The 25016-nt window shown below is 43.7% G+C and overlaps 1 protein-coding gene across 5 annotated transcripts in view; it reads left to right on the forward strand.

The window, feature by feature from the left end:
- The window catches only part of gabbr1b (gamma-aminobutyric acid (GABA) B receptor, 1b), a 170312-nt gene that overhangs the window by 103170 nt on the left and 42126 nt on the right, over window positions 1–25016 (forward strand). For all 5 annotated transcript variants that reach the window (XM_056398721.1, XM_056398725.1, XM_056398723.1 and 2 more), the window contains 7 exons: window positions 6083–6217; window positions 7794–7964; window positions 11095–11196; window positions 12844–12909; window positions 14233–14424; window positions 22130–22375; window positions 22468–22531. In XM_056398721.1, the coding sequence (XP_056254696.1) occupies window positions 6083–6217; window positions 7794–7964; window positions 11095–11196; window positions 12844–12909; window positions 14233–14424; window positions 22130–22375; window positions 22468–22531 (976 nt within the window). The remainder of the gene's footprint in view (window positions 1–6082; window positions 6218–7793; window positions 7965–11094; window positions 11197–12843; window positions 12910–14232; window positions 14425–22129; window positions 22376–22467; window positions 22532–25016) is intronic.

The raw sequence follows: 25016 nt of genomic DNA on the forward strand, positions 1-25016 counted from the left end.
CGGCAGGAGACACAAGTCATGCCAAAGAGGAGCAGCTGTTACAGGCTGAGCCTTCCCAACAGGGACACGGTGAACACCTATACAGTCTATGGGCTGTCGCTGACACACATCCTCACACAAAGCCGCTTTAACTCAGAGTGTTTGACGGGATTCAGGGTTTGGGGTTAATTACATGTTGCACCACATGATTAGAAATAATAATACACATCAAGGATTACAGTTCTTTGCTCAGTGTTTGTGTTTGTTACTCCTCACCTGCAATTAGTCAAATACTGTAGATGTTTAAGCTTTATGAAAAGCTTTGAACCCCTCACAGGAAAATAAAAAGCCCTGGTTTCTATTTCTACACATCTGTGAGACTGAGATATGTTGAAGCACCTCCAGTGTCACTGTGTGTTTATATTCACTGCCAGATTATTATTTTGAGCAGTGTCACTCTCTCACTCTGCCTGTATACACACACACACACACACACACACACACACACACACACACACACACACACACAGTATACAAGCAGTTAAATGAACGGTGACAGGCTGGTGTTTTTGAAAAGCATCACTCTCATTGGCTTGTGCTGCTCTGCATTGGATCCTCACTTCAAAAAGCCTGGAGAGGGTGTAGATAAGGGGGAGTGGGGGTGGGGGGGGGGGTGGAGAGGTTGGCATGACAACAGTAACCAGGACAACTGCAGTTCAAACAAACACGGATTTGGCTCCAAGAGAAAAAGGCGAGATCACGCACCTCGTATCACTGCACAAACAGGAGCAGATGGACGGCTCCACGGTTCGAGCCGGACCATGTGAGAGAGCCACAGTTCGCCAAATGTAAGAAGTCTCATCGATCACAGGCCCCCATGCCCCCCCGCTGCCCTGCCAGGCCAGCCGCACATCACACCCAACATCCTCTGATGGCTCTCCTGCTGATCACAGTCGAGGTCAGCCCACATGCTGCGAAGGGCCTGCGTCATCAGGTGGTGAGCGGAGCAGAGTGTTTCTCAAGATTTTAACCCGAGACTTGGTGAGGGGATGAGGATGGGATGGGGGGGGGGTTCTGACAGACCTGCTGCAGAATCTCATTTGAATGTGTTGGTGATTTCCCCTGAGTGCCAGGGTTAATCAATGTGGCCCACTTTACAAACCAATCCCTCTGATTCAGGACCGGAAGGGTGGCGGGGTGGGGCGGCGTTCTCCGAACCACTTGTTCCTGAGCCCGTTGACTCAGTGTCATCAGGTGGGGAGAGGAAATCCAGCACATGGTTCAGCAGCCTCCTTTAACTCCACAGGACAGGTTGTGGACCACTTCAGGAGCTGGTTGCTAGGGAACAGCTTCAGGTTTACATCCTGCCAGCTGCTGCTGTTGGCAAACACTGCAGCAGGAAATGAAGTCCTGGCTGTTTAAAATATTTCTGTTTTAACTGAAGTGTTTCTGGCCTTCAGAGCTGGTCCAGACTCAGCGAGACGTTAAAAGACAATTCAAACGTTGAGGTTCATGATTTGATGTGAAATTCTCTTCATAATTAATTCCGTGGCAGAATATGATATTTCTGATCCCAGGCTGTGAACAGCACTTCCCCTGTGAAATGACCTCTTAACTTTGCTGTTACTGTGATTACGACTGAAACTCTGGCGCTCTTGACGTTTCCTGTGCCATGTGACGGGTGATGGTACCTGCTGCAGCTGAGAGAAAATCACAACATTTAGTCGATCCAATGAATTCTCTTCACCTTTTGTGAAAGTAAGAAAAGAAAATATATATATAAAATAACAATAGCTGTTTTAGGACTGACTGGCGACTAATCTAATTTTATTTTACAGCTTTTTTTTCCAATGATTATGAAAACAAGATAATTGAGATAAAACATCCACTTCCTGGTTGTGTTTCAGCATACGTTAGCAACGTACGTAGGAGTGCGTCGTCTTAAGCAGATTGCCAGTTCAGACACTTTCTAAATATAGTCTGGAGAGACAGCTACCTGTTTGGCTGCGATCCCACACTCTGATATCTTTAACTTATATTGTTTATAACTGAAAAAACTGCGATGACCCAACACATTTTGTTTTAAAATCTTCTTTTTTTTTTATTCTATGTTTTTTCTTTTTTGGGAGTGCTGTATATTAGCTTTACTATCAACAAGCTGCTGCCTGGGTTGTTGTGTTATTTTGATCTAATTTATTTTTATTAATTTTTACCTTATATATTTAATGGTATATATTTTGATATATACAAAAATAAATATCTCATTTATTTATGTCTTTTTTTTATTTGTTTATTTATTTTTCCGTTGAATTGTATCTAAAGTATCTAAAAAAGAAGTCACTGGAGACGATCACAGCTCAATGCAATAGAAGAAGAAGCGAGATCAGATCTGGATCTGAAGTGAAGACGGAGAGCCTGTGCTCCATCATATATGCTGTAGATCCTTCTTAGGTGGGTTCTCCACCTATTTTCTAAAGTGAACCTATCAACGCCATGGAAACAATGGTGTCCAGCCCCACATGGAATTTCCCCACACCAGGCCTGCCAGGGTATAGTGGTGGTGCCAGCTGTGCAGAAGCCTCCTGTCTATCCTCAACCCAGGTCTCCTGTCTATCCTCCACCTGGGCCTTGCTACACCGTTGATTATATAAGTTTAACACTCAGTATATTTATAATGCATAGTATATTTTAGTGAAAATCTTTCGGTATTGTTTTGATTGAGAGGCAGAAGTTACCGGCTGTGCGTTTAACAAAATATGAATCATAGCAGAGGATTTTTACAGAGTTTAAAACATGTCTGTAACTTCAACCATGTCCACTGTCCCTAGATGTGTTCACTACATGTCTTTATCAACATGACCTGAAGACACTGACTCTCTGTCAGTGACTGAATCGCAGTTCGTTACCTCCTAATTAAAAGCTCATTAAAGACAGAAACATTGATTGTTATCTGACGACTCTGCGGTTACATAGATTTAAAGTGATAGTTCAGATTACCTGACGCGAGGAACTGATCTATAGTCAGTGTGTTACCTTCTGTAGAGTCAGTTTAGAGAAGCAGCAGGACAGAAGCTGAGTGATGAGCTGCTGTGGACAGGGTCTGCAGAAAAAATGTGTTTAAGCCCCTTTAGCAAATACCCACAGAAAAAAAAAACAAACATACACAAAAACAGACTTTCTTGTGCTTTTATTTTGTAGGCAAAATCATCGCTAAAGAGGAAGCGATTCTATTGGTTACTGTTGCTGCCATGACAGAGATCTATTTTAGCACCAGGTGCTGATGTGTGTGACTGATGTGACTGATTGTGTCATTCACTCTCAACATGGATAAAAGTATAATAAGCTTCTTCAGGTGGGGCAGATTCTTCTAAATGTGAGACAGTGTCAGTCTGATGTTGTAAAATTATATTTTAAAAAAAAAAACCCATATCAAAATTATCAGGCGGGCCAGTTTTGGCCCACAAGCCATCAGTTGCCAACCACTGTTGTAGAGCTCAGAGTCGCTGCTGAGGAACCATGATGCCTCCACTTATTGCTGGACCTACTGAGGTGCAGGTGAACAGAGATGTGACCGAATCTATGAACATTCCTGACAAAGAACGATGGACAAGGATTTACAGCGATCAACTTTTCTATTGGAGTTAAGAAAATAAAACTTTAGTCAGCTGTGTGAAGCTCAGTGAAAGATGGATGAGAGGATGAGAAAAGCCTTCCAGCCACAGGCCACGGAAATGTATACTGACCTTCTCGTGAAGAATTTTAATTTCAGCTTCGGGTTCAGCTGTCTCTCCATGCATGTGCTGATCTGTGTGGCGCTCAGCTGCTTAGCTGCTGTCCCTGATTCATGTCATGAAAATACTCAGGCAGAGCATTATATGTGTGTATCTGTGTGTGTGTGTGTGTATATGTAGCTGGCTAGTTCACTGTGAAGGACAATGATGACCTCTTTCTTACACCTGCCTACCAAGCTCTGATTGGTTGATTTGGGGCCACTGTGGAGTAGAGGGAGTTATTTCAGGTGTCAGGTGACTGACAGCTGGAAGGACTGGCTGAATCACCAGCACAAAGGAGCAACAGAATGTCTGGTTCACTCTCTATCGATGAGCAGAAGATGACACATGATGAAGTTTGGAGTTTGGAGTTGGAGCTTTCTTTCCGTAGCAACAGGGTATTGTAGTTCGGTTCTAAGTTGAAATGATTAAAACAGGTGGGAAAATGTGCTGCCTGTAGCCTTTGAGGAATAGACCACAATACCTTCGCCTCAGATAGGCCTCAGAGTGTGTGTGTGTGTTTGTGTGTGTGTGTGTGTGTGTGTGTGTGTACTTGTATCAACCCTGGGTGACTGCTGCGTGTCGAAGAACATGACACGTGTTAATCACATGATGACAAAAATACAGTCATCCAAACCTGACCGTCCTTTCATGATTAATGACCACCACGCACTCGCCATTATCATTTAAATAGCTTATTGATTTGTCATTGACTATAGGCTTTGAATGGAAAGCGAGGGACATGTTAATATCAGGATAATGGGGCTTGACTGGTGGGTAAATGTTTCCCCAGCGTGACACAGATGAACGCTGTGTCTGCCTCCCCGCACGAGCCTGTCAGGACCGAGGCGGAGGTGACCTTGGAACGTGCCTTACCTTGCCCCCCCCACCCCCCCCCACCCCCCCACCACCACCACCACCCCACCCCCACCCCTGTTCAGCTGCCTTGGCTCTCTGTGTGGTCATATGGAGCATGTGTGCTTTGGAGTACAAGGAACATACCCCAGCAGTAGACTGATTTATTGTAAACCCCTACCAGGGCGTCTGCAGGTCCTTCAGACACCCGACCAAAGGGACACGCAGCAATACACACCATTTATACTAACACACAGGCTGCACCAATTTCCACCTGTGGTGTGTCATCTTCCTGCAAACAACAACTTACGCTCTCACAGTAATTCAAAAGATGCTGTAATCACACAAAAAACTCTACTTCCCACACAAACATAATATATGACATATGTATGTCCTTATACCAAGAGTGATGCTGCCATGTGTGTTATATATACTGTACGTCACCTATGAGGGGATATATTATTATCACATTTATATACATCCTGGATAGGTGAAGTACAATTTCCACATGTTCATATATTAAAAATATCAAAATGAACTTTTATGTTTTATATGTTATATGTAAATTTCTATATGCTTGTATATGTATTTCATATTAATTCTAAACATACAGTATATGTCTATCTTTTATATCTACATATACTGACAGGCTTTGGGATGGATGTATATAACATCTGTCTACCATCTAACCATAAATACATATTTGTATGTGCTAGACAGAGATATCAGTATATGAAATTGTTCCAATTTCTAATTGGTTTCATATGTAATTTTTTATATATATGAACAAATTATACATACAAATGATATACAAATATGTATATATATACAAATTATGTATGTAGAAATCATATATGAATCCTTTTATAATATATATATACTTATATACGTTACAACCACTTATATATACATATAGATATATATAAATGGTAACGTATAACGTTGTAACATATAAAAGTATAAAAGTAACGTATAAAAGTTCATCATATAGATATTTATTTATATATGTCCATATACAAATTTTACAATGGGTATTTCATGTATGTTATAAACTTATATCTTCATATATGCACAGGATGTATAAACTATATGTGATGATAATATATCCCCTGATAGGTGTGTTACATTTCTGTGTGACATCTGAGCTACGTAGTGATTCTAATAGATCTGTTCACATGAACCCGGTTTGTTTGTGAGGTAGGTAAGTCCGATTATTAGTTTTATTCCCAATTAGATTAATTAGATTAATAAAAAAACCTCCACAGTTAATGTGCTCTCTGTTGTTGATTTAACTATATTCAAACCTATTCCAAGTGTCATTTAAAATGTCTTTTTATTGTGAGACCCTGAATAGTCACATCCCTTTGGACCATGGGTCCTTCTTATTTGACCCATGTTGTCAGGTCACGCTCTGCATTACCTCTGCAGGGATGTGGGGCACAGTGTGTTTCTGACAGTCCTGCTCTCTGTGTCCACAGTGTGATCCAGGTGAGGCCACCAAGCTGCTGTACGACCTGCTGTACACAGAGCCCATTAAGATCGTGCTGATGCCGGGCTGCAGCTCCGTGTCCACGCTGGTGGCCGAGGCTGCTCGTATGTGGAACCTCATCGTGGTAAGAACCGTCTGCTTTCTGTTTGTGGGTCTGTCGCATTTCACCTAACCTGCAGTGACGTGACAGCAACATGAAGGGATGTATTTACATTAGAGAAAGAATAAAACACAACAGAAGAAGCAGTGGGAAGCATGAGCAGTGATAGTCACCACGACAAGACAAAGAAGAGCTCCAGATACTGAAACACTGCTGCACCCATCTGTGGGTGCTGCTGGGTGAAAACACAGGAAGACATGCTTCACACCAGAGATATACAGTCAACAATCTACACCCGGAGACGGTGAACTGTCACAGTGAGATGTCACAGTCACGTTAGAGGAGCAAGCGTTAAACACAGTGGTGATACTGCAGGATTACTGCTCCTCCGAGAGGCGGCCCTGTCACACAGGAACAAGGGCCAGTGTTCAAAAGCCTTATTCAAAAACTCTGCTTCTTTTTAAATGATCACGTCAACATCATTATATTCACTAGTCCTACCAGCGTTGCAGCTCCAGCTCCACCTGCTGCAACAGTAAAATGCTGTGATGCATCAGTTTGAACAACTTTACGATGAAAGGCTGGAGATGTTCGCCGGGCTGCTGGCTGGTTACTTTATTACCTGACACTCTGGGTGGTGAAAAAGCTCGTGACTTGGGGTGGGAATGATTAATCGATGATCGATAATTGATCGTTAAGAATTTTGTGGATCACATGCAATCTGATTGATCTAATGTGTGTATCAATGAGGTTGTGTTGTGTAGTGTGTCTTGAAGCAATGCAATGAATTTCACTACGTGGGAGCAACCAGCCGGGGCACAATTTAGATTTTCAACAGAGAACAATGAACACTCAGCTTTATGAAGACAGCGAGGCGAGGTTTGATGTGGGAACACTTCGAGCTGAAAAATAACGAAGCTCATTGTAAACATTGCAATGTCGTGGCTTTGACTTTCTTTGGCTCAGAGCCTCGGGCTCCGCCGTCATTAGGAGCGCCTCATATCTTTTTTCTTTTGTTTAATAGTTAAACAATTACACTTTAACTGCCGTGTTTAAGAGGATTGTTGTTAGGACTATAATTTCTTCTTGGAATAAAGATTTCATTGAAGAAAAAGACGCTTTCTTTAGTATTTTCTTCCATAGGCATTTTTTAATATAGAAAATTGATGAATCGATAATTGATTGTTAATTTGATCGAGGAAATTTCTCCAAGTGCCCATCCCTACTCCTGAGACAGTGAGCACTTTATTAGGAACAGCACACTAACACTGGGTAGTTCCTCAGTTCTTCATGTCATGGCTCCACCAGATGTTGAAACTTTCCTCTGAGACTCTGCTCCATGTCCACATCATTTATGCTGATCAGACGAGGCGTTGTCTGTCTGTCTATCAGCTGTCTGTCAGCTGTCTGTCAGCTGTACATTCAAGCTGCCAATCTCCTGTTCTACCACATCCAAAAGGTTTTCTACTGGATTCAGGTCTGGAGACGGGGGGGGGGTGCTCCTGTGTATTTTAGTGTTGTTTCTCTTTGTGTCCATTTCCTCTTCAGTTCAGGATGACAGTATCTTTAACGTGCTCGTCTCTTATCTCCTGTGTCTCAGCTGTCGTATGGCTCCAGTTCTCCGGCTCTGTCCAACCGCCAGCGTTTCCCCACCTTCTTCCGCACCCACCCGTCTGCCACTCTGCACAACCCCACCCGGGTGCAGCTCTTCCAGAAGTGGAAATGGACCAAGATTGCCACCATCCAGCAAACAACAGAAGTTTTTACATCAGTGAGTCACGTGTTTAGCTAAAAGTGTTGAAAGACAAGACACCACAATTTCCAAAATGTCTTCCCAACTCTTTTTTCTTTCTCAGCCCATCAAAAACCAAACGCACATGAGCAGAAGTGTATGGACTAGATTAACGATGTGTTTATTTGCTGTGATCTAAGCTGCAGTTGTTAGCATGCTCTCGTAACAGCCAGCAGACGTGATTGGTCACCAGCTGGAAGTTAGAAAACAAGACTAGGTCAGAACCTAGTATTTCGCTGGACTGCACATGGTCAAAATGGGAAACTGAGGATGCAGTTGCAAACTGTTTTGGAACCACACCGGGGACTTTGTTTTCCTCACCTGCAGAAGGTAACAGGTCTTTTTTATTTCTAATTCTCTCTGTTTAATTTGTACAATTGGTCAACTGCATTATGTATAACAAACTAAACACTTCCTGCAATTGTTTCAAATTAAAGGCTCTGTAGCGTTTCAGTGGACAGAAACCCTAGGGCTTTTATGGCTGTGCTGCTTTAAGCGTATTGTCTCATTTCTGGTTGCAGGTTTTTCTGTTGTTCCCATGCTATTCAGATCTACTAGTTTCTTTATCTTACCAGTTACCCCAGGCAACACTGCAGGTGGTAAACGCCCCTCTAGTAGAAAAAGCTATTTTGAAATCAGCTATCATTTTGAAAGAGCTATGGCCAATGGGGAAGCTCTAAATCAGTCTCGTGGCATTTGGCTAACCAATGGCGGAACTATGATCAGTAAGTCAGTCAGTCAGTCAGTCTGGGCTGTTCCAGATTGTAGGGCTGGCCCTGCTGTTGGTGTCCAGCCAAAAAAAGCTTGTTTGTAAAAGTATTACCAGCAAAGCTTTTCAAAGCAGCAGTAACTCAGGAGGGTTGTTAAGGTTTTGGCTGGACCACAGCAGCGGGACCTGATTGACTGAGTGAGCATATTTCAGCTTAATGCCATATGACTGAGTTGTAGTTTCCCCATTGCCTGCTTCCCTTTCAAAATGATTTGGCACAAACAGGTTCTATTAGGGAGTGTCAACAGCTGCGGTGTTGACAACTTAGCTCATTGTCTCTTGATTGAGAGACGTTTTTTTAACCAAACTGGTCTGGACCATATATGGATGCTGCCCAGGTGGATCAGGGTTACACCTCTTGTTATGGGCAGTCTATCAAGCTGCTGTCATTTCCTGGCTGCTCGGGAACTGCAGGGAAGAGGAGGAGCACTTCCAATACACTGAGCCTCGCCTCCATTACAGCAAATAAAATGCTGTCATTACATTTATCATTATTACTAAGAGAGGCAGAGGAATAACTAAACACTGAGCAGATAGAGCAGGAGAGAGGGAGTGAGAGAGAGAAGTCATCGCTAACTGCTAAAGAAACAGATCTGAATAACATGTAAACAACAGAAACACCAGCCACTAGAAATGAGACAATACTCTTACTACAGTACAGCAATAAAAGCCCTGTTAAGAAATAATGGTTTCCATTCAACTGAAGCGCTAGAGGACATTTTATTTGAAATGATTACAGGAAGTGTTGAGTTTGTATTAACAGGTAATGCAGTAATTTTAACACGATGGACAGGAGCAGCTGAAAACAAGGGACATAGGGAGTTAGAAGTAAAGACTTGTTAAACTTCTGCAGGTGAGGTAAATAACAGCCCTGCCCACTTTTTGAGGAAACAAGAAAACAAAAATCATAATCATACAGTTTGTCTAGAACACACTAAAGTTCACTCTCATGTCTAGATGCACATTTACCCACGATGATATGATCTTAAGTGAAGACGTGTCTGTGTGCCTTCAAAAATGAACATAATTAGCTTTTACAGCACAAAAAAACCGAGGCTGAAAATGATGCAGCAACATTGAAGTGACAAAACCTGTAGTTCCTCTAATGGCCACTAGAGTCTGGCTCCAACAGTGAGTCAATCCCCATAGACTCCCATGTTAAAATGTCCAACTTTACAGCAGAAATAAACATGTTTACAGCCTGGTACAAAAAAAGTTTTTGTCTATAGAGCTAATTTCCTCCTTCATGTCAACTGTTTATATAACTCACCTGTTTACATTTTATTAAGACTTAAAGTTATGTACCTCTTTGAGTGACAGGTGGGTGAGTGTATACTTGCAAGTCTTGGCTCCACACACGCTACACCTCTTTGACCATTTTTGGATTTTGGAGATAGGGGTGGAGTCAGGCACTGCCAAGATGGTGACAGTGGCGCAGCTCTCTCTGAGCTTCAAAACCGCTCTTCAGAAACCTGTGGGTGACGTCACGGAGGCTATGGCCATCTTTATTTATAGTCTATGATAAAGTCACTGGAGGATAATGAGAAAAAGAACAGCAGTTGCAGGCTGTGTACGTTACTAGCCAGCGAACAGCTAACAACTAGCATTTATAGAGTTGGCTCTTTGGGTGTCTGGGATGAATAAACAATGTAAAAACACTTCAACTGGAGAACGAGAGATGGATATGGTGTGTACAGTTCTTAGGCAGCAGATGATGATGAGTTAAAAGGTGTGAAGATGGATATCAGGGTTATGGTGATAACACACTGCCATGTGAGTAAAAAGTATATATAAAGTATATATATATGTATAAGGTTTCTAAGTATCCTGCTGTGACTGCTTTCCTTCACCTCAGCTCAAATTAATGTCACAGAAAATAACATAAAATAGCACGTTTACTTTAAGTAGACCACCTGAGAAGGCTGTTTTCAACAGTGATTTGCCTTCACAGACAAAGTTGGTGAAGAAAATTGTGTCTTCTCATTTGCTCCGTCTGTCTCCTCCCTTATCTACCCCATCTTCTATTACATCTAGCTCCCCTCACTTGGTTTCTCTCTCCCTCTGTCTTGTCACCTGCTGTTTTATCTGTTTGTTGTTATCATCACCCACACACCCACTATCATCTGTCCAAACCACCGACTCATCTTCCCCCTCACTTCCATGCTCCTGCTTCAATTGCTGTTTACTGTTCTTTGAATATCTTTTCGCGACCTACCATTCCATTATCTCTGCTCACTCCTGTTTTGGTTTGCTGTCTCTCTTTTTCTCTTGTCTTCTGTGTGCTTATCATTGTGTGTATGTGTGTGTGTGTGTGTGTGTGTGTGTGTGTGTGTTTTACAGACCCTGGATGATCTGGAGGAGAGGGTGAAAGAGGCGGGGATTGAAATCAGTGTCCGTCAGAGTTTCCTCACTGACCCTGCTGTGGCCGTCAAAAACCTCAAGGTGCCGTATCCCAGAATTCCCTCCTCACACAGACCAGTCCGTCAGGCTTTGTCAGGCCTGTGGACCGTCGCCAGACTCCATGTAGAGTCATTCAGCAAGGCACTGCATCTCTATAGCTCAGAGGGCCCAAATCCACTAGTTTTTACTGCATGTGAGGTTCACACTGTTGAAGCCACAGACCTGCAGGGTGTGGGGAGTGAGTGTGTTTTACTGTTATTGGAGGTGCTGGTCCTTTTGGGGGATTTTTCATTAAATATCAGACAGATAATTTGACTTGTTGGTGGTTAACTGACCAACAGAATACGAAAATGTCTGTGCTCCTGGTTTTTTTTATTTTCTAGTATTCATTTATTTATATGTTAGCGCGAATTAGCAGGTATCTCATACTCACCATACCTGGCTTGTTAGCTTAGCTCGTAAACTAGCTTACTAGCCAACAAATGAATCGGGTTAGCTTTCAAGCAAGACGCCATGATGCCCAGCTGTGGTAACTATGCTAACAGGAGGGTATGTTTGCCGCACGCTCCACCTCTTTGCCAATGTTTGGATTAACTCGGAGTTAGGGGGCGGAGTCAGGCACTGCGACGATAACGTGGTTATTCACTTTGCTTCAGTGTTGTGCCTGCATGTGGTTAGCTTAGCACAGCATACACACGGGAAACAGCTAGCCTGGCTCTGTCAAAAATAGAGAACAAAACTATAAAAACAACAGCTTGTTTTTAGGGGAAGTTGTGCGCTTGATGAGCAGAAAGTGTGTCTATCCGCTCAGTGTTCCATTTAATGTGCGCAGGTTTTAGTCTTGGTCTCAGCACTGTACCTGACATGCTCACCGTGACAACAAGACTTCAGGAAGCTGCACACAACCTGCACTGCAGCTGCTGTTGGTCAACAAATAGTTCCAGCACACAACTCTGCCAAACGAGACACTGTGTGTTAATAAGCTAAGCTAAGCTAGGCTAACCACGTCTTGACTCCATCGTCTTATCTCCCTCTTCGCAGAGGGAAAGCAGGTAAATGCACCAGTTGCTTTAAAGAAAAATTGAAGCAGGAAACCCCCATGAATATGAGAAATAGCAGAGTTTAGTCTCAGGACAGCCTCTAACTGCATCACTACAACAGTGTGGGAAAAATAAGACACACCATGACACACCACTGAGCTGCTCCAGGTAAAGGTCGGTGCTAAGCTGCTCTTTTTTGTTGTTGTAGTTTTGGGGTTTTATTTTATTTGTCTGCTCATGGCTGCAAATATCTGCACATAGTGTTTAATGAAAGCACAGGGATCTTTCAGCCCTCCACCTACTTCCCTCCCTCCACCTGTGTCAGCCTGACGTGCTTCCTTCCTGGCGCGCACACACACACACACACACACACACACACACCACACACACACACACACACACACTCTACAATGACCTTGCCCAGCATGTCAGCCTAGTTTTGGTGTGCAAGATTAATTGGCCATTGCAGAAGAAACCATGGTAACAGCATGAATGTAACCCAGTGGAGAGGAAGTGTACCGCTGTGTGGTGCAGAGCTGGGAGGAGAGTTGGCTCCGGTGTTCCTGTATCCACGCTGCAGGGCCTTTAACTCGTGCTTTTCATCCCCACCCCCCGTGTGACTCTGTCCTTTTTCTTTTCCATCTCCAAGCGCCAAGATGCCCGAATTATTGTCGGCCTGTTCTACGAAACGGAGGCCAGGAAGGTCTTCTGTGAGGTATTGTATATTTCATTTATGACAGACTTGGCTGGCATGAATTTAAAGTAATAAAGACATGTCTGTTTTTTTATAGATAAAGAAAGATTTTTTCATCCACAGCTAGCAAGTTTGTTCAGGAGTCTTGTTCATGCAAACTGTATTTAAAGGGCAAAGCAAACAGACATGTCAGCAGGTATCTTTGTGCCAACTGAAGAGACAAACACTCATGTTTTCAATTAGCAACGTTAATGTTCCCGACTGATTCGCATCAAGTAGTGAAGCAACACTGTTTTGCATGCTAGGGCGCTAGTTAGCATGAAATTCCCTCCTGTTTTCACAAAATATATCAAAATAGTTTTACGAACTGACTGACTGAACAAACATCCATTTGGACTTAGGGATGAACTGATTAGAATTTGGTGGTCGGAGACCTCACAAAACAATTCATACACTGATTATGACACAATGTAACTCAAAGGTCTATAAGGATAAAATGAAGTGATGCAACTTTATATCTAAACAGTCAAAGGTAAACTTCACTGTGACATCATAATGTTCTGCAAAAACACTTCTGGCCATTATTCAATGCTGTAACTCAGAGACTGTGACCGTATTTCCTGTAACTTGGCGTAACAACCACAAGGAAGTGATTCTAGTTTTTATTTAAGTCCCTGTAAACAAACAGGGACACGTCGTAGATGTTGATAAGAACCATAGTTTACATGGTTGTGTTCTCTGGTGTTCTCCAGAGTGCAGCAATTCTACATTCTGATTGGTTGCCACCAAACCGCATCATAGCTCATTACCATAAAGTTGCCCACACCGCCCTTGAGATGCCGCCAACTGGCTTGCCGCTGTTCACCGCCAAAGAGACACAGGCTCGCATAGAAAATGAATAAATTCCTGTCACTTTGACAGTCTCGCAACTTTCAGTCTGAACATACAGTGAGATGATTACATGCTCGTGTCTGTGTATATAGAGCTATTCTTGTGCACATGCAGAACACAAATAAAATGGGGAACCTCTTGATTAAAAGTTCTACATGGAACCTTAATGTAGTGTATTAAAACAGAGCATGTGGTTCAGTCAGATAGAACCCTGTGATTCTGTCTATGTTTATTTGAAACAAATCTGCTGTAGAAAACCCCATTTAAAATGTGGTAGAACTGTGATATTGTACATTTTATCAGCTACATGTCAGTCAGGTTGTCTGAAGGGACATGGTGGATGTTCACCTGTCCATCACTATATCAAATATTACTGAACAGATAGTGACAGAAGTGATGCAGCAGCTGCTCCTTCATCATGTCCTTCTCCTTCCTCTCGCCCTCCCTCTGCAGGTCTACAAGGAGAAGCTGTACGGCAAAAAGTATGTGTGGTTCCTCATCGGCTGGTACGCAGACAACTGGTTTAAGATCAAGGACCCGTCCATCAACTGCACCGTGGAGCAGATGACAGAGGCTGTCGAGGGTCATGTGACCACTGAGATCGTCATGCTCAACCCAGAGACGGTGCGAGGAGCCTCCAACCTGGTAAGACAGATGTTACCTTACAACATGCTCAACAGACTCACCTGCACCTGCAGAGGCTACTGGGAATTTGTGATTTATGATCAGTTTTTATATTTCGCTGAGGCAGCAAAAAAAATATGGCTATAGACTTTTAAAATATGTCAATATGTCAAAATAAAAAAAGAAAAACTAGTTTCTAAAAACAAAGATAACATGTTTTACCTGGATCCACTAAGTTTCAAAGATTAAATAGAATGAAGTTTCACTGTATTGATACTGTAGTACAGCAATCGGCTTGAGTAGGGAACAATAATAATAATGATAACTTTATTAATACAGCACTTTAAAAACAAAGTTTACAAAGTGCCCTGACAACAAAGCAAAAGCCAGAACAGGCACAAGGCTCAGAAGACAACATCACACCATAACAACAACATAACAACGTAACAGCAATGTAGCAACAATGTAGCAACAATATAACAACAATATAACAACAACGTAACAACAACGTAACAAAGTAATAATAATAACATAACAACAATGTAATTATAACATAACAACAACTTAACAACAACGTAACAAGAGTGTAACAATGTAACAACAATTAAACAAAATAACAGTATTGTAACAACAGCATAACAACAAACCAACAATATAACAACAACAGAAACAACAGCAACAGCAACAACAATACAACAGCAATACAACAACATAAGGGGGTATACAATATGATTAAATATAAATAAAAACAATTGAAGAGAATAGAACAAGTACAAAAGCAATAAAAAACAATTAAAAGACGACATCACATCAACGTAGGTCTATAATAAGTATATATAATACAATAAGTGATTTCGAGATTTCCGAGAAGCTCAGGCTGCCAGCCGCCTCATATGGAGTTAACATTTCTGTTATATTGCTCAGGGATTTACAAGTGATCAGTACAATCTTAAATGTCCAATATAGTATAAAGGTAGATGTCCATGTGTTGTTTGAGGTCTAGGTTCTGTAAGTGCTCAGTCCACAGAGAAATGCACAAGGTAAGGTAATTAAAGTAAAAGTAACATGTGAAGAAAGGCTCATTTTACAGTGTGTTTGCTGCAGGGATTGTAAACCGTATCTGTTGTTTAATAAATGGTGGAGAAGCTTGGTGTTTCTCTGCTCGCTGTGTTTTCCAGGACACTGCTGTGTACACCGGTGCAGACACTAACATCGCCTGACACACAGAGGACAGACTTTTATTAGCGTGCTGTCTGAAGGTTGTGTGTGAGGGAGCAGGGGAGCACTTTATTGATCAAAGTTTGTTGAAGTGACAGTGGCTCAGACATCATTCGAGGAAAAACAGGTTGCTGCCTTCTTCTTTTCATCCTCCACTCCGTGTCTGCACAGACTAGATCAGGCTTCCTCTAGCCTGAACTCCACTGAAGTAATGCATTTTATGTATGCTAGTCTTTGTACTGACAGCACACAGAGATCAGAATGGGATGGCTTGTCCTTCTCTTCCTGGAGTTGGTGGTTGGTGGACAGAAAAAAAAAGTTGCTTTGGGCAAAAGTGTGTGCCAAATTACTCCAGAGTCTTCCAGCCCCATAAAAGTGACTTTCAGAAACGCTGCTGGACCTGTTTTATTTTGAAAACTCTGGGGTTGTGTTGCAGTCTGGAAAGACAGAAACTGAGACCTTTGGAAACAACAGTGTTGACACCTGCAGTCGCTCCCTGATTGGGTCTCATCAGCCTCGACTATCATTGGTGAATACAACATGATAATGAATTATAACTGTCATTTATTGTATTTTACTGCTGCAGTTTAGTTGTATAGAAACATCATTTTTAGGAGACAGGTTTGGCCACCCTGCTCACCCTGCCTGCAGTGTCTTTCATTACTGTCAGAAAGTTCTGATTTGTAAAACACGGTGAGAACATGGAAGAACCAGGAAGCTGTTCAAAGCTGAGGTTATGAGAAGCCCCAGGTTACAGGTGTTTAAGTTCCTGCAGCTGTCAGTGACGGGGTTGAGGGCAGATTGTAGGGAACCAGCAGGAACCTGACTGAGCAGGACCAGAACCGTCAGTTCTACATGTGACAGGGAACCAGTGAAGGTTATGTGAATCCCTCAGGAACAGTCAGAAATAAAAGTCGTCAGCACTGACTGAAGATTGACTGAAGATGTCTGGGCCCACAGCGAGCAGCTGCAGGCTGATGTTCTGGACGTTCTTCAGATACTTCTGTCAGCGTCTGAACCAACGTAGCTGTGATCAAATACTTCTTTTGTTCCTGTGGACCTGCCTCACAGCGGTCCTGAACCGGGTCCTGGTCCTGGTCCTGAAACATGCTTGAAATTATCCTTGATGTCCCTGAGACTTCAGGCAGACGGTAAATAAAAAAGAGCGGGATGGAATAAACAACACAGTAACAGTAGTGCTGCTTTCATGGTGGCAGGCAGTTATGACTTATTTATAAAGAACTTGTCTGGGCAGAGTTTCAAAGTGCTCGACAGTAAAACTGAGTAAACAGTAAAAATGAAGAAGTTAAAAGTGACACTGAGGAACATACAAACAAAACAAAACAGGACAAACACGTGTGTTTGTGTGTGTGTGTGTGTGTGTGTGTGTGCAGACCTGCCCACCTGTTGGCATGTTTACATCAAAGTATTTGTTGTACACAAGATTTGTCATATACCTGCAGTACTCCTGTCAATCAGCAGGGGACATCAGCATTTAGCCTGCTGAGAAAAAGAGGAAGAAGAGTTCGACCAATCATAGCGCTGGGTTCAGTCCCCCAAATGTGAAACGGGAATAACCGTCAGATGTCAATCATTTCAACACAGCAACAGGTTTTACAGCTCCTCACCCCGTCATCGCTGCTTCCTCAGGTGAGGGCGGGGCTTTAACTCTGCGAAGGTAAACCGGCTGCGGTGGATGTGGAAAGACGACATTGTGAATTGAGTTAACGCAGACTTTAACGTTAGCCTAACGTTCGATATCATGTCTGCTGATCGTGTCTCTTTGCTCTATACAACATCAGAAAAGTCAGGTCTTACTTGGCTCAGTACTCTTAGTCCAGGCCGTGGTTGTCTCTCTCCTCCACTACTGCAGTGGACTCTGGCAGGTCCTCCCTTTGTGCACAGTGAAACCAATACAGATGGCCCAGAATGCAGCAGCCCATCTGGTCTTTGATCAGCAGTGCACATGGAAATCTGCTGATCTCATGAGATATATTTTGTGAATTTTTGACAATTCGTCCTCAGAGAGAGAGGTAGGGTCCAAAAAGACTCGGTGCTCATCGTCTGGGGAACAGGACTGTGCTCAGTATCTGTTTCCAGTAGATTTTGGTACAGGGGTAAAGTCTGCTTTGACAGGATGTATATTTTAGCTGCCGTCCAGCGCCTGCGTTTTGTTTAAATAGCAAATACGCTTCCACCCGTCTGTGGACCTATGGGCGTGTTGGTCTTAAATTGAGGTGAGGTCAGGAACATTGTTGGCACACTTTTATCTTGAGGCAGCGGAAAGTGACTGACCAGCAAAAACCTGATCTGAAGTCAGTGGTTCAGTATTTCACTGTCATTTTAAGGAGCATCGTCAAGAGAGTAATATACACCTACATGAGCAGGTGCACGACATGTCTGTTACGCACAAGCACAGTGAGCTGAAAATGTGCTTCAGATGTCGGGATAAGTCAGGTGGATCATTACAGCACAGCCTCAGTAGGTTGGAGCTTCTTGGTGAAATGCTGCGTGTTGTACAACACTGCCATGCGTCATGGCATGAGACTGCAGAGAAGCTTCTTTCCTACTACCTGCTGAATCCTCTCCAGTGTTCCACAGTCTTCACTTCAATTTGTTCACAGTTTCATAATGATTTATTCACACTTCTCATAATATCACATCAAATATTTCTGACCTGATTTGTGCCGTTACTTCACTTTTAGAGCTTCTTTACCCCTCAGAGTCACAGACCTGCTGCATGTGTCAGGACTGGTCTCACTGATCTGGACTGGTCTCACTGATCTGGACTGGTCTCACTGATCTGGACTGGTCTCACTGATCTGGACTGGACTCACTGATCTGGACTGGTCTCACTGATCTGGACTGGTCTCACTGATCTGGACTGGACTCACTGATCTGGACTGGTCTCACTGATCTGGACTGGTCTCACTGATCTGGACTGGACTCACTGATCTGGACTGGTCTCACTGATCTGGACTGGTCTCACTGATCTGGACTTGACTCACTGATCTGGACTGGACTCACTGATCTGGACTGGTCTCACTGATCTGAACTGGACTCACTGGTCTGGACTGGTCTCACTGATCTGGACTGGTCTCACTGATCTGGACTGGTCTCACTGGTCTGGACTGGTCTCACGGATCTGGACTGGACTCACTGATCTGGACTGGTCTCACTGATCTGGACTGGTCTCACTGATCTGGACTTGACTCACTGATCTGGACTGGACTCACTGATCTGGACTGGTCTCACTGATCTGGACTGGACTCACTGGTCTGGACTGGTCTCACTGGTCTGGACTGGTCTCACTGATCTGGACTGGTCTCACTGATCTGGACTGGTCTCACTGGTCTGGACTGGTCTCACTGATCTGGACTGGACTCACTGATCTGGACTGGACTCACTGATCTGGACTGGTCTCACTGATCTGGACTGGACTCACTGATCTGGACTGGTCTCACTGATCTGGACTGGACTCACTGATCTGGACTGGTCTCACTGATCTGGACTGGACTCACTGATCTGGACTGGTCTCACTGATCTGGATTGGTCTCACTGATCTGGACTGGACTCACTGATCAGGACTGGTCTCAGTGGTCAGTCACAATATGTGATCAACTAACCGCAAATAGAATGTAACTTTGTGTGAAACACTGAGTCATTCCAATACGCCCAGGTGGAAGCGTGTGGCTTTTAAAGGGAATTGGAGATGCGCTGTGATTGGTTTATTGTATGTTATGGCAAAAACACTCCCATGAATAATTAATAGACTGAGTACAACTGTTTTTTTTCACTGTACACAACACCACGGCTGACTGCAGTTACAGTCCTGCTTGGCTGATGTGTATTGGATATTTTCTGTGAGCTGTGAACTGTTGCTTTTCTTCAAACTAAAGACAGCATACTGCAGATTGGCACAGTGCGTTTTTCTATCTGCCCTTTGTAATAAACGATGACGGATGAGGGTTTTTAATAGCTCTTAATAATTAAACTGAGGAGGTTTTCAAAGGCTGTGCCCCATGAGACAGTCTGAAATGAAGGTGATGATTGTCTTCACTTCAGGCGCAGGTGTCACAGGAGCTGACAGGTGGATTCACAAGATGGCGCATGCAGGTTTGAGGGAAGTTTGGCGGAAGCAGGTAAAAGAGTTTGTGAAGGAGCGAGTCAGCGATTTCTCTCCTGTATACAACGTCAGATAGCCTACACTCACTGGCCTCACAAAAGGCAAATGAAATAATAATAATAGTGTATAGCCTCAGAGTCTCCTCTCTTCTGATTGGCTCACCGACCTGTTGTTACTAGAGCTCCTGAGAGAAGCCTGAGAGAGGAGATGTAAAACTACATTAAGACGGTTTTTGGTTCTTAAAACCACAAATATATCTTCTTATAGAAAGAAGAAGAAAAGATTGAGCTTTAAAAGAAATGAGGTTGATGTGTTTTTGACACAATGTTATCTTTGGCCTTAAACTCTAAAAGAGACATTTTCTCACTGTTGGTTAAGACACAGATGAAGCCTGTTGTCTTTGGCGTGTGGCGTGTGGCGTGTGGCGTGTGGCGTGTGGGTATGTCCCAGCAGCAGTATGTGCTGTACAGGAGCTCCCAGTGTAAGAGCCCTCATAAAAAAACAATCAAAAATCAATAAACAGTGAAGGTGTGATGTGAAGGTCGGGGCCACAGGTGCAGGGTCTCTGCCCCACACGCTTTCATTTTTCTAACCAGTGATAACAACATAATGGATTCAACTCACAGCGAAGAAACTGTCTGTCCTCCGCCCCCCCACCCAACCCCCCCAAAAAGCCTGCCATCTTGCATCATTACACAGCATGACTGCAAACCCTTTCATAACTGTGTGAAGGTCAGCCCGATTGTTTAACACCTCTAATTTGTGATAATTAAGGCAATTGTGTGGCAGAACTTATGAACCCATAATGAAGGTTCAGTGCAAATAGGCAAATGCATCATGGGCGCACCACTCAGCTTTTAGATTAAAGGGTAAAAATAAATGATTTTCTTATGAGGGAACACAGAGCTACAGACGGTCCAGCAGGGGGGGGCCCTCTGAGCTGAAACCATCTACAGCTGCTGCTCTGCGTTGTTAGAAGAAGACGGCTGACAAGGCGAAGACTGAGAAGGACCGGTATTACAGGAAGTAGGGGCAGGCCAGCAGCTACAGTAGGTGGTAGGTGCAGAGGGATCATGTGACTGGAGAACAGCGGGAACAGATACTGGGCAGGTTCAGAAGAGAGTTCAGTAAACAGGAGTGGACAGAATGAGTTCATCTGAAGTTGTGGATGTGATACATTTACCATCTCACTGAGGCTGTTGGAGGTGTGGCCTTTGGAGGACTGGACCTGAGCCTCATCCCCAACTGAGGTGGTCTCGTCTGCATCAGTGTGAGCTCCTGCCTAAAGCTTCACGGAGACTTAAACTAACCGACCTGCCTGATTGTGAGACACTGGACAGGAAGCACTGGTTGTGTTTCTAAATGCAGACAAATGGAGGCCACATCTGTCGCATCTGAGCTTTAGCAGTGGCTTATCGACATAATTCATGGAAAGAGGCCTAATTATGTTGTTACACCATCTTTTATTTAGTCAGCTGCACATTCAAGCTGCCAATCTCCTGTTCTACCACATCCCAAAGGTGTTCTACTGGATCCAGGTCTGGAGACTGAGGGGGGGGGGGGGGGGACACTGAAGTTCACTGAACTCACTGTCATGTTGATGAAGCCAGTTTGTGACATTGAGCATGATCCTGCTGGAAGGAGCCATTAGAAGATGGTGAACTGTGGCCATGAAGGATGAACATGTTCAGCAACAATACTCAGATAGACTGAGACATTCAGAGCAGACCTGTCCAGTGTTGGTGAGTCCGTGTCCACTGCATGAATAAGCAGGTGTTCCTAATAAAGTGCTCGGTGACAAGCATCCTCTTGTGCTAGTATGAGTTGACTAGAGTATTGAGTATGACTGTTGTCTGACAGGAGAAAAAGGCAGAGGTACTGTGACACCTGTAACTCCTCTTTCAAGCTACAATAGCAACTCCTGTCGATGTCTGTACAAATATCATGAACAGCTTTGAGTGTGCAATGTAATTCACATTTGAATAATTACTTCTTACTTACTTCTTGAGCCTCTTTTTTTTTTTTACAACCTGTTTAACTGTCTGACTTCTCATGTTTGTCGAATTATTAGACCTGCAGTATTTTTAGTGATACTGCTGAGTTAGTGAATATTATCATGACTGATAGAACTGATGGTCCAATCCACAAAGATTACACAAAAGGAGAGTAAGTAAATAAACAGACCTGCCCCAGTAGCTTTTGAGGTATTCATGAAGGTTCCTATTCAGTCTCAGGAAGGACAACAACTCACCTCTGATTCCATTAATATCAGTAGCAACTGTGAATGTTCTGATGTGCCGTCGACACATTCAGACCAGCTGATCCAGATCCAGATCTTCATCCATGTGTAACCACCCCCTCGTCATGTCCTCTCCTCCCCAGACCTCTCAGGAGTTTCTCGCCCAGCTGATGTCTAAACTCGGGGGCAAAAATCCAGAGGAGACGGGCGGCTTCCAGGAGGCGCCGCTGGCCTATGACGCTGTGTGGGCCCTGGCCCTGGCTCTCAACAAGACTGTGGGGCCCCTAAAGGCCAAGGGTCACCGGCTAGAAGACTTCAACTACAACAACCGAGATATCACCGCGGAGATCTACCGAGCCATGAACACCAGCTCCTTCGAAGGAGTCTCAGTAAGTGGAAAAGCCAGAGGAGTCAGAGAGGGGCCAGTAGGAAGGATGGAGGGGGGGGGTTAATACATTAAAACTCTGTGTTTCTCTTTCAGGGTCACGTTGTATTTGATGCTCAAGGTTCTCGAATGGCCTGGACTCTTATTGAACAGCTTCAAGGTAGGCCATAGCACAGCCCCACTGTAAAATGGATTTCTTATTAATAATCAGCTGATCAGCTATAATCTGCACTGATCTGGTCCTTTCCCTCAGACTGTGAATATATTGTGTCTGTGTGTGTGTGTGTGTGTGTGTGTGTGTGTATGTGTGTGAGGAGAAATAACACACTGTTTTATATTTCATGTGGCCACACTATCTTTTTTTTGCATGTGACATAAGAAGTGTAGAAAAACGGAGCTTCTGTATAAAAAAGTTAACAGCTCCTTGAATATTTTATTGATAGTTGGAGAATTTCCTAAAAGCCACTGCCACGTCGCAGCTGAGTTAGTTTCTGCGACACAGAGCACAATCTGCTGTTTCAGTAAAGTCGCCTGATCCTCACTACTGAAGTGACTCACAATGGGGAAATCCAGGAAAGTCTTTTTTTTTTTTCGAAAAGTGCACCATGAATTGATTTACCATTAAATCAGAAATTTTAAGATTCACCAACAATAGTGGTTTAAACCGTCAACCTCCTCCAAATCCGTCTGTCACTTCAGCACCACGGACAGCGTCATGGTTTCATCAACACACAGCACAGTCAGGTTGTGGGCTGGAGAGGGAGGATGGAGGTTAACAACAGTTTGTACATTTGGTCTTTTTGTTAACAAAGGGGGTACCGTCCCCCCCCCCCCCCCCACCCCCATCTCCCAACCCCCAACACCTACTGGAACATGAGCCTGGCTCACTACTTACCCTGGTCGTGTCTCAGCATCTTGAGCGCTGCCGGCAACAACTTAACTGGAAAAATCTGTCAAATTAGCAGGTATCTTTAACAAATACTAACAGTATAACTGAGTATAAACAAAATGACAGTGTCAAATATGACAAAAACACCAGCTGACTCTTTAACGTATCACAGGGTACAGCAGACAGACAGTTGGGCTGTGACGGTAGGAAGTTTTAAAACAGAATTTACATCACTGCATCACACTGTCACCGTCGCCGTCGCTGTTTAAAGACCCCGATAAGTATTGTGGTGCTACAGAGATGCTCTGGCCTGCCATGCTTGTTTGGTAGAATCCCCAGCAAAAATCACATCATCATCATTTTTTATATTTTTTTCAGTGAAAATTGAATGAAAAACGACCATTCACATGGAAATCTGACTCATATTGCAATAGCAACATCTGCTTAACTAATCGTAATATGATTTTTTTTTTTTTGCGCATCGTTCAGCCCTTGTTAAAATGATCTTTTGGCTTTTACTAACTGGAGCACAGACACTGAAGAGCAGTGGTTGGCAAAACTGGCCCGAGGCCCAAACTTGCTCTGCGCCCCCTGATGTAGAGAGAATGAAATGAAGCGTATAAAGCTGGCTCCAGCTATGTGCAGTTTGCTTTACAATGAGTGGCTCATTCACAGCACTGTAGCTCGTAATATCCAATCATATTCACTCAGGTATCACGGACACTATAACCTGACACTGCCATCAGGATGAGTTGATATAACAGATTTACTGTCTCAGGAAACAGAGGCTAACAGTGTCTGTATTGTTCAGTCTCCAGCCACAGGAAAGCAGCAGCCTCTGCTCTACAGTAATCACATTATTACTCTGAATGAGCTCTCACGTTGGACGGTTGCATCACTGAGTCTTATCTGTGGTGGTGTGGGGCTGCGCCCGGCTGGCTGCCTTTTGATCACTGAGCCTGTGTTCTCCTATTCACTCTGTCTGTGCTCTGTGTTCCTCTGACAGCGTTGAGATCTGTCGCTGTTGGGAGGCTCTCTGTGTTCTTGGGTCTGATTAAAAATTTAGCTTGTTTTGCCAATTGTCTTTGTTGGTGCCGGCCTCCGTCGACCCACGAGGGGAGGGTCAACGATGAGCCGCGGTTTGTTTGATGATAATTGGAGCTGTGTTGGCCCTGGGCGGTTCTTTGGTCGAGTCTGAGCTAAGTGGAAAGATAGACATGGAAATAAAATGCTCATTCAAGCCTCTTGTCGGCTTCTCAACATAAACATTGATTGGCTTTGGTAAAGTCTTCAGCTCCACAGTTGTAGCAGTAAATACTTGTTACTCAGGCTTGGAAAAGGACAGGAAGAAGAGGAAGTTTGTGTTCCTCTCTGCTGCTGTTGGTTTCTGTGGAGAGAGGGTCTGGAGCCACAAGTACAGTGACTGATCAGCTCCAGCTGCTCTGTGGTAGTGTTTGTGGAAGTGGCTACACTTGTGACACCAACTCCAAACTTCTCCTCACCACAACGTCTTTTCCAGACTGAATATGAACATGTATCTATTTTCTTCCGCTCATCTGAGGTGGGGTTTCGGTGGCAGCAGGTCGAGCAAAGTAGTCCAGACATCCCTCTCCCCAGTAACGTTTTACAGCTGCTCCTGAGGGATCTCGAGGCGTTCCCAGACCAGATGAGATATATAGTATAATCTCTTCAGCGAGTTGTGGGTCTACCCCGAGGCCTGCCGCCAGTCGGCAGTTGGTTTTGTAGACGTGCTTGA

This window comes from Seriola aureovittata, chromosome 16, assembly GCF_021018895.1.
Source record: "Seriola aureovittata isolate HTS-2021-v1 ecotype China chromosome 16, ASM2101889v1, whole genome shotgun sequence".
Classification (NCBI taxonomy): Eukaryota; Metazoa; Chordata; class Actinopteri; order Carangiformes; family Carangidae; genus Seriola; species Seriola aureovittata.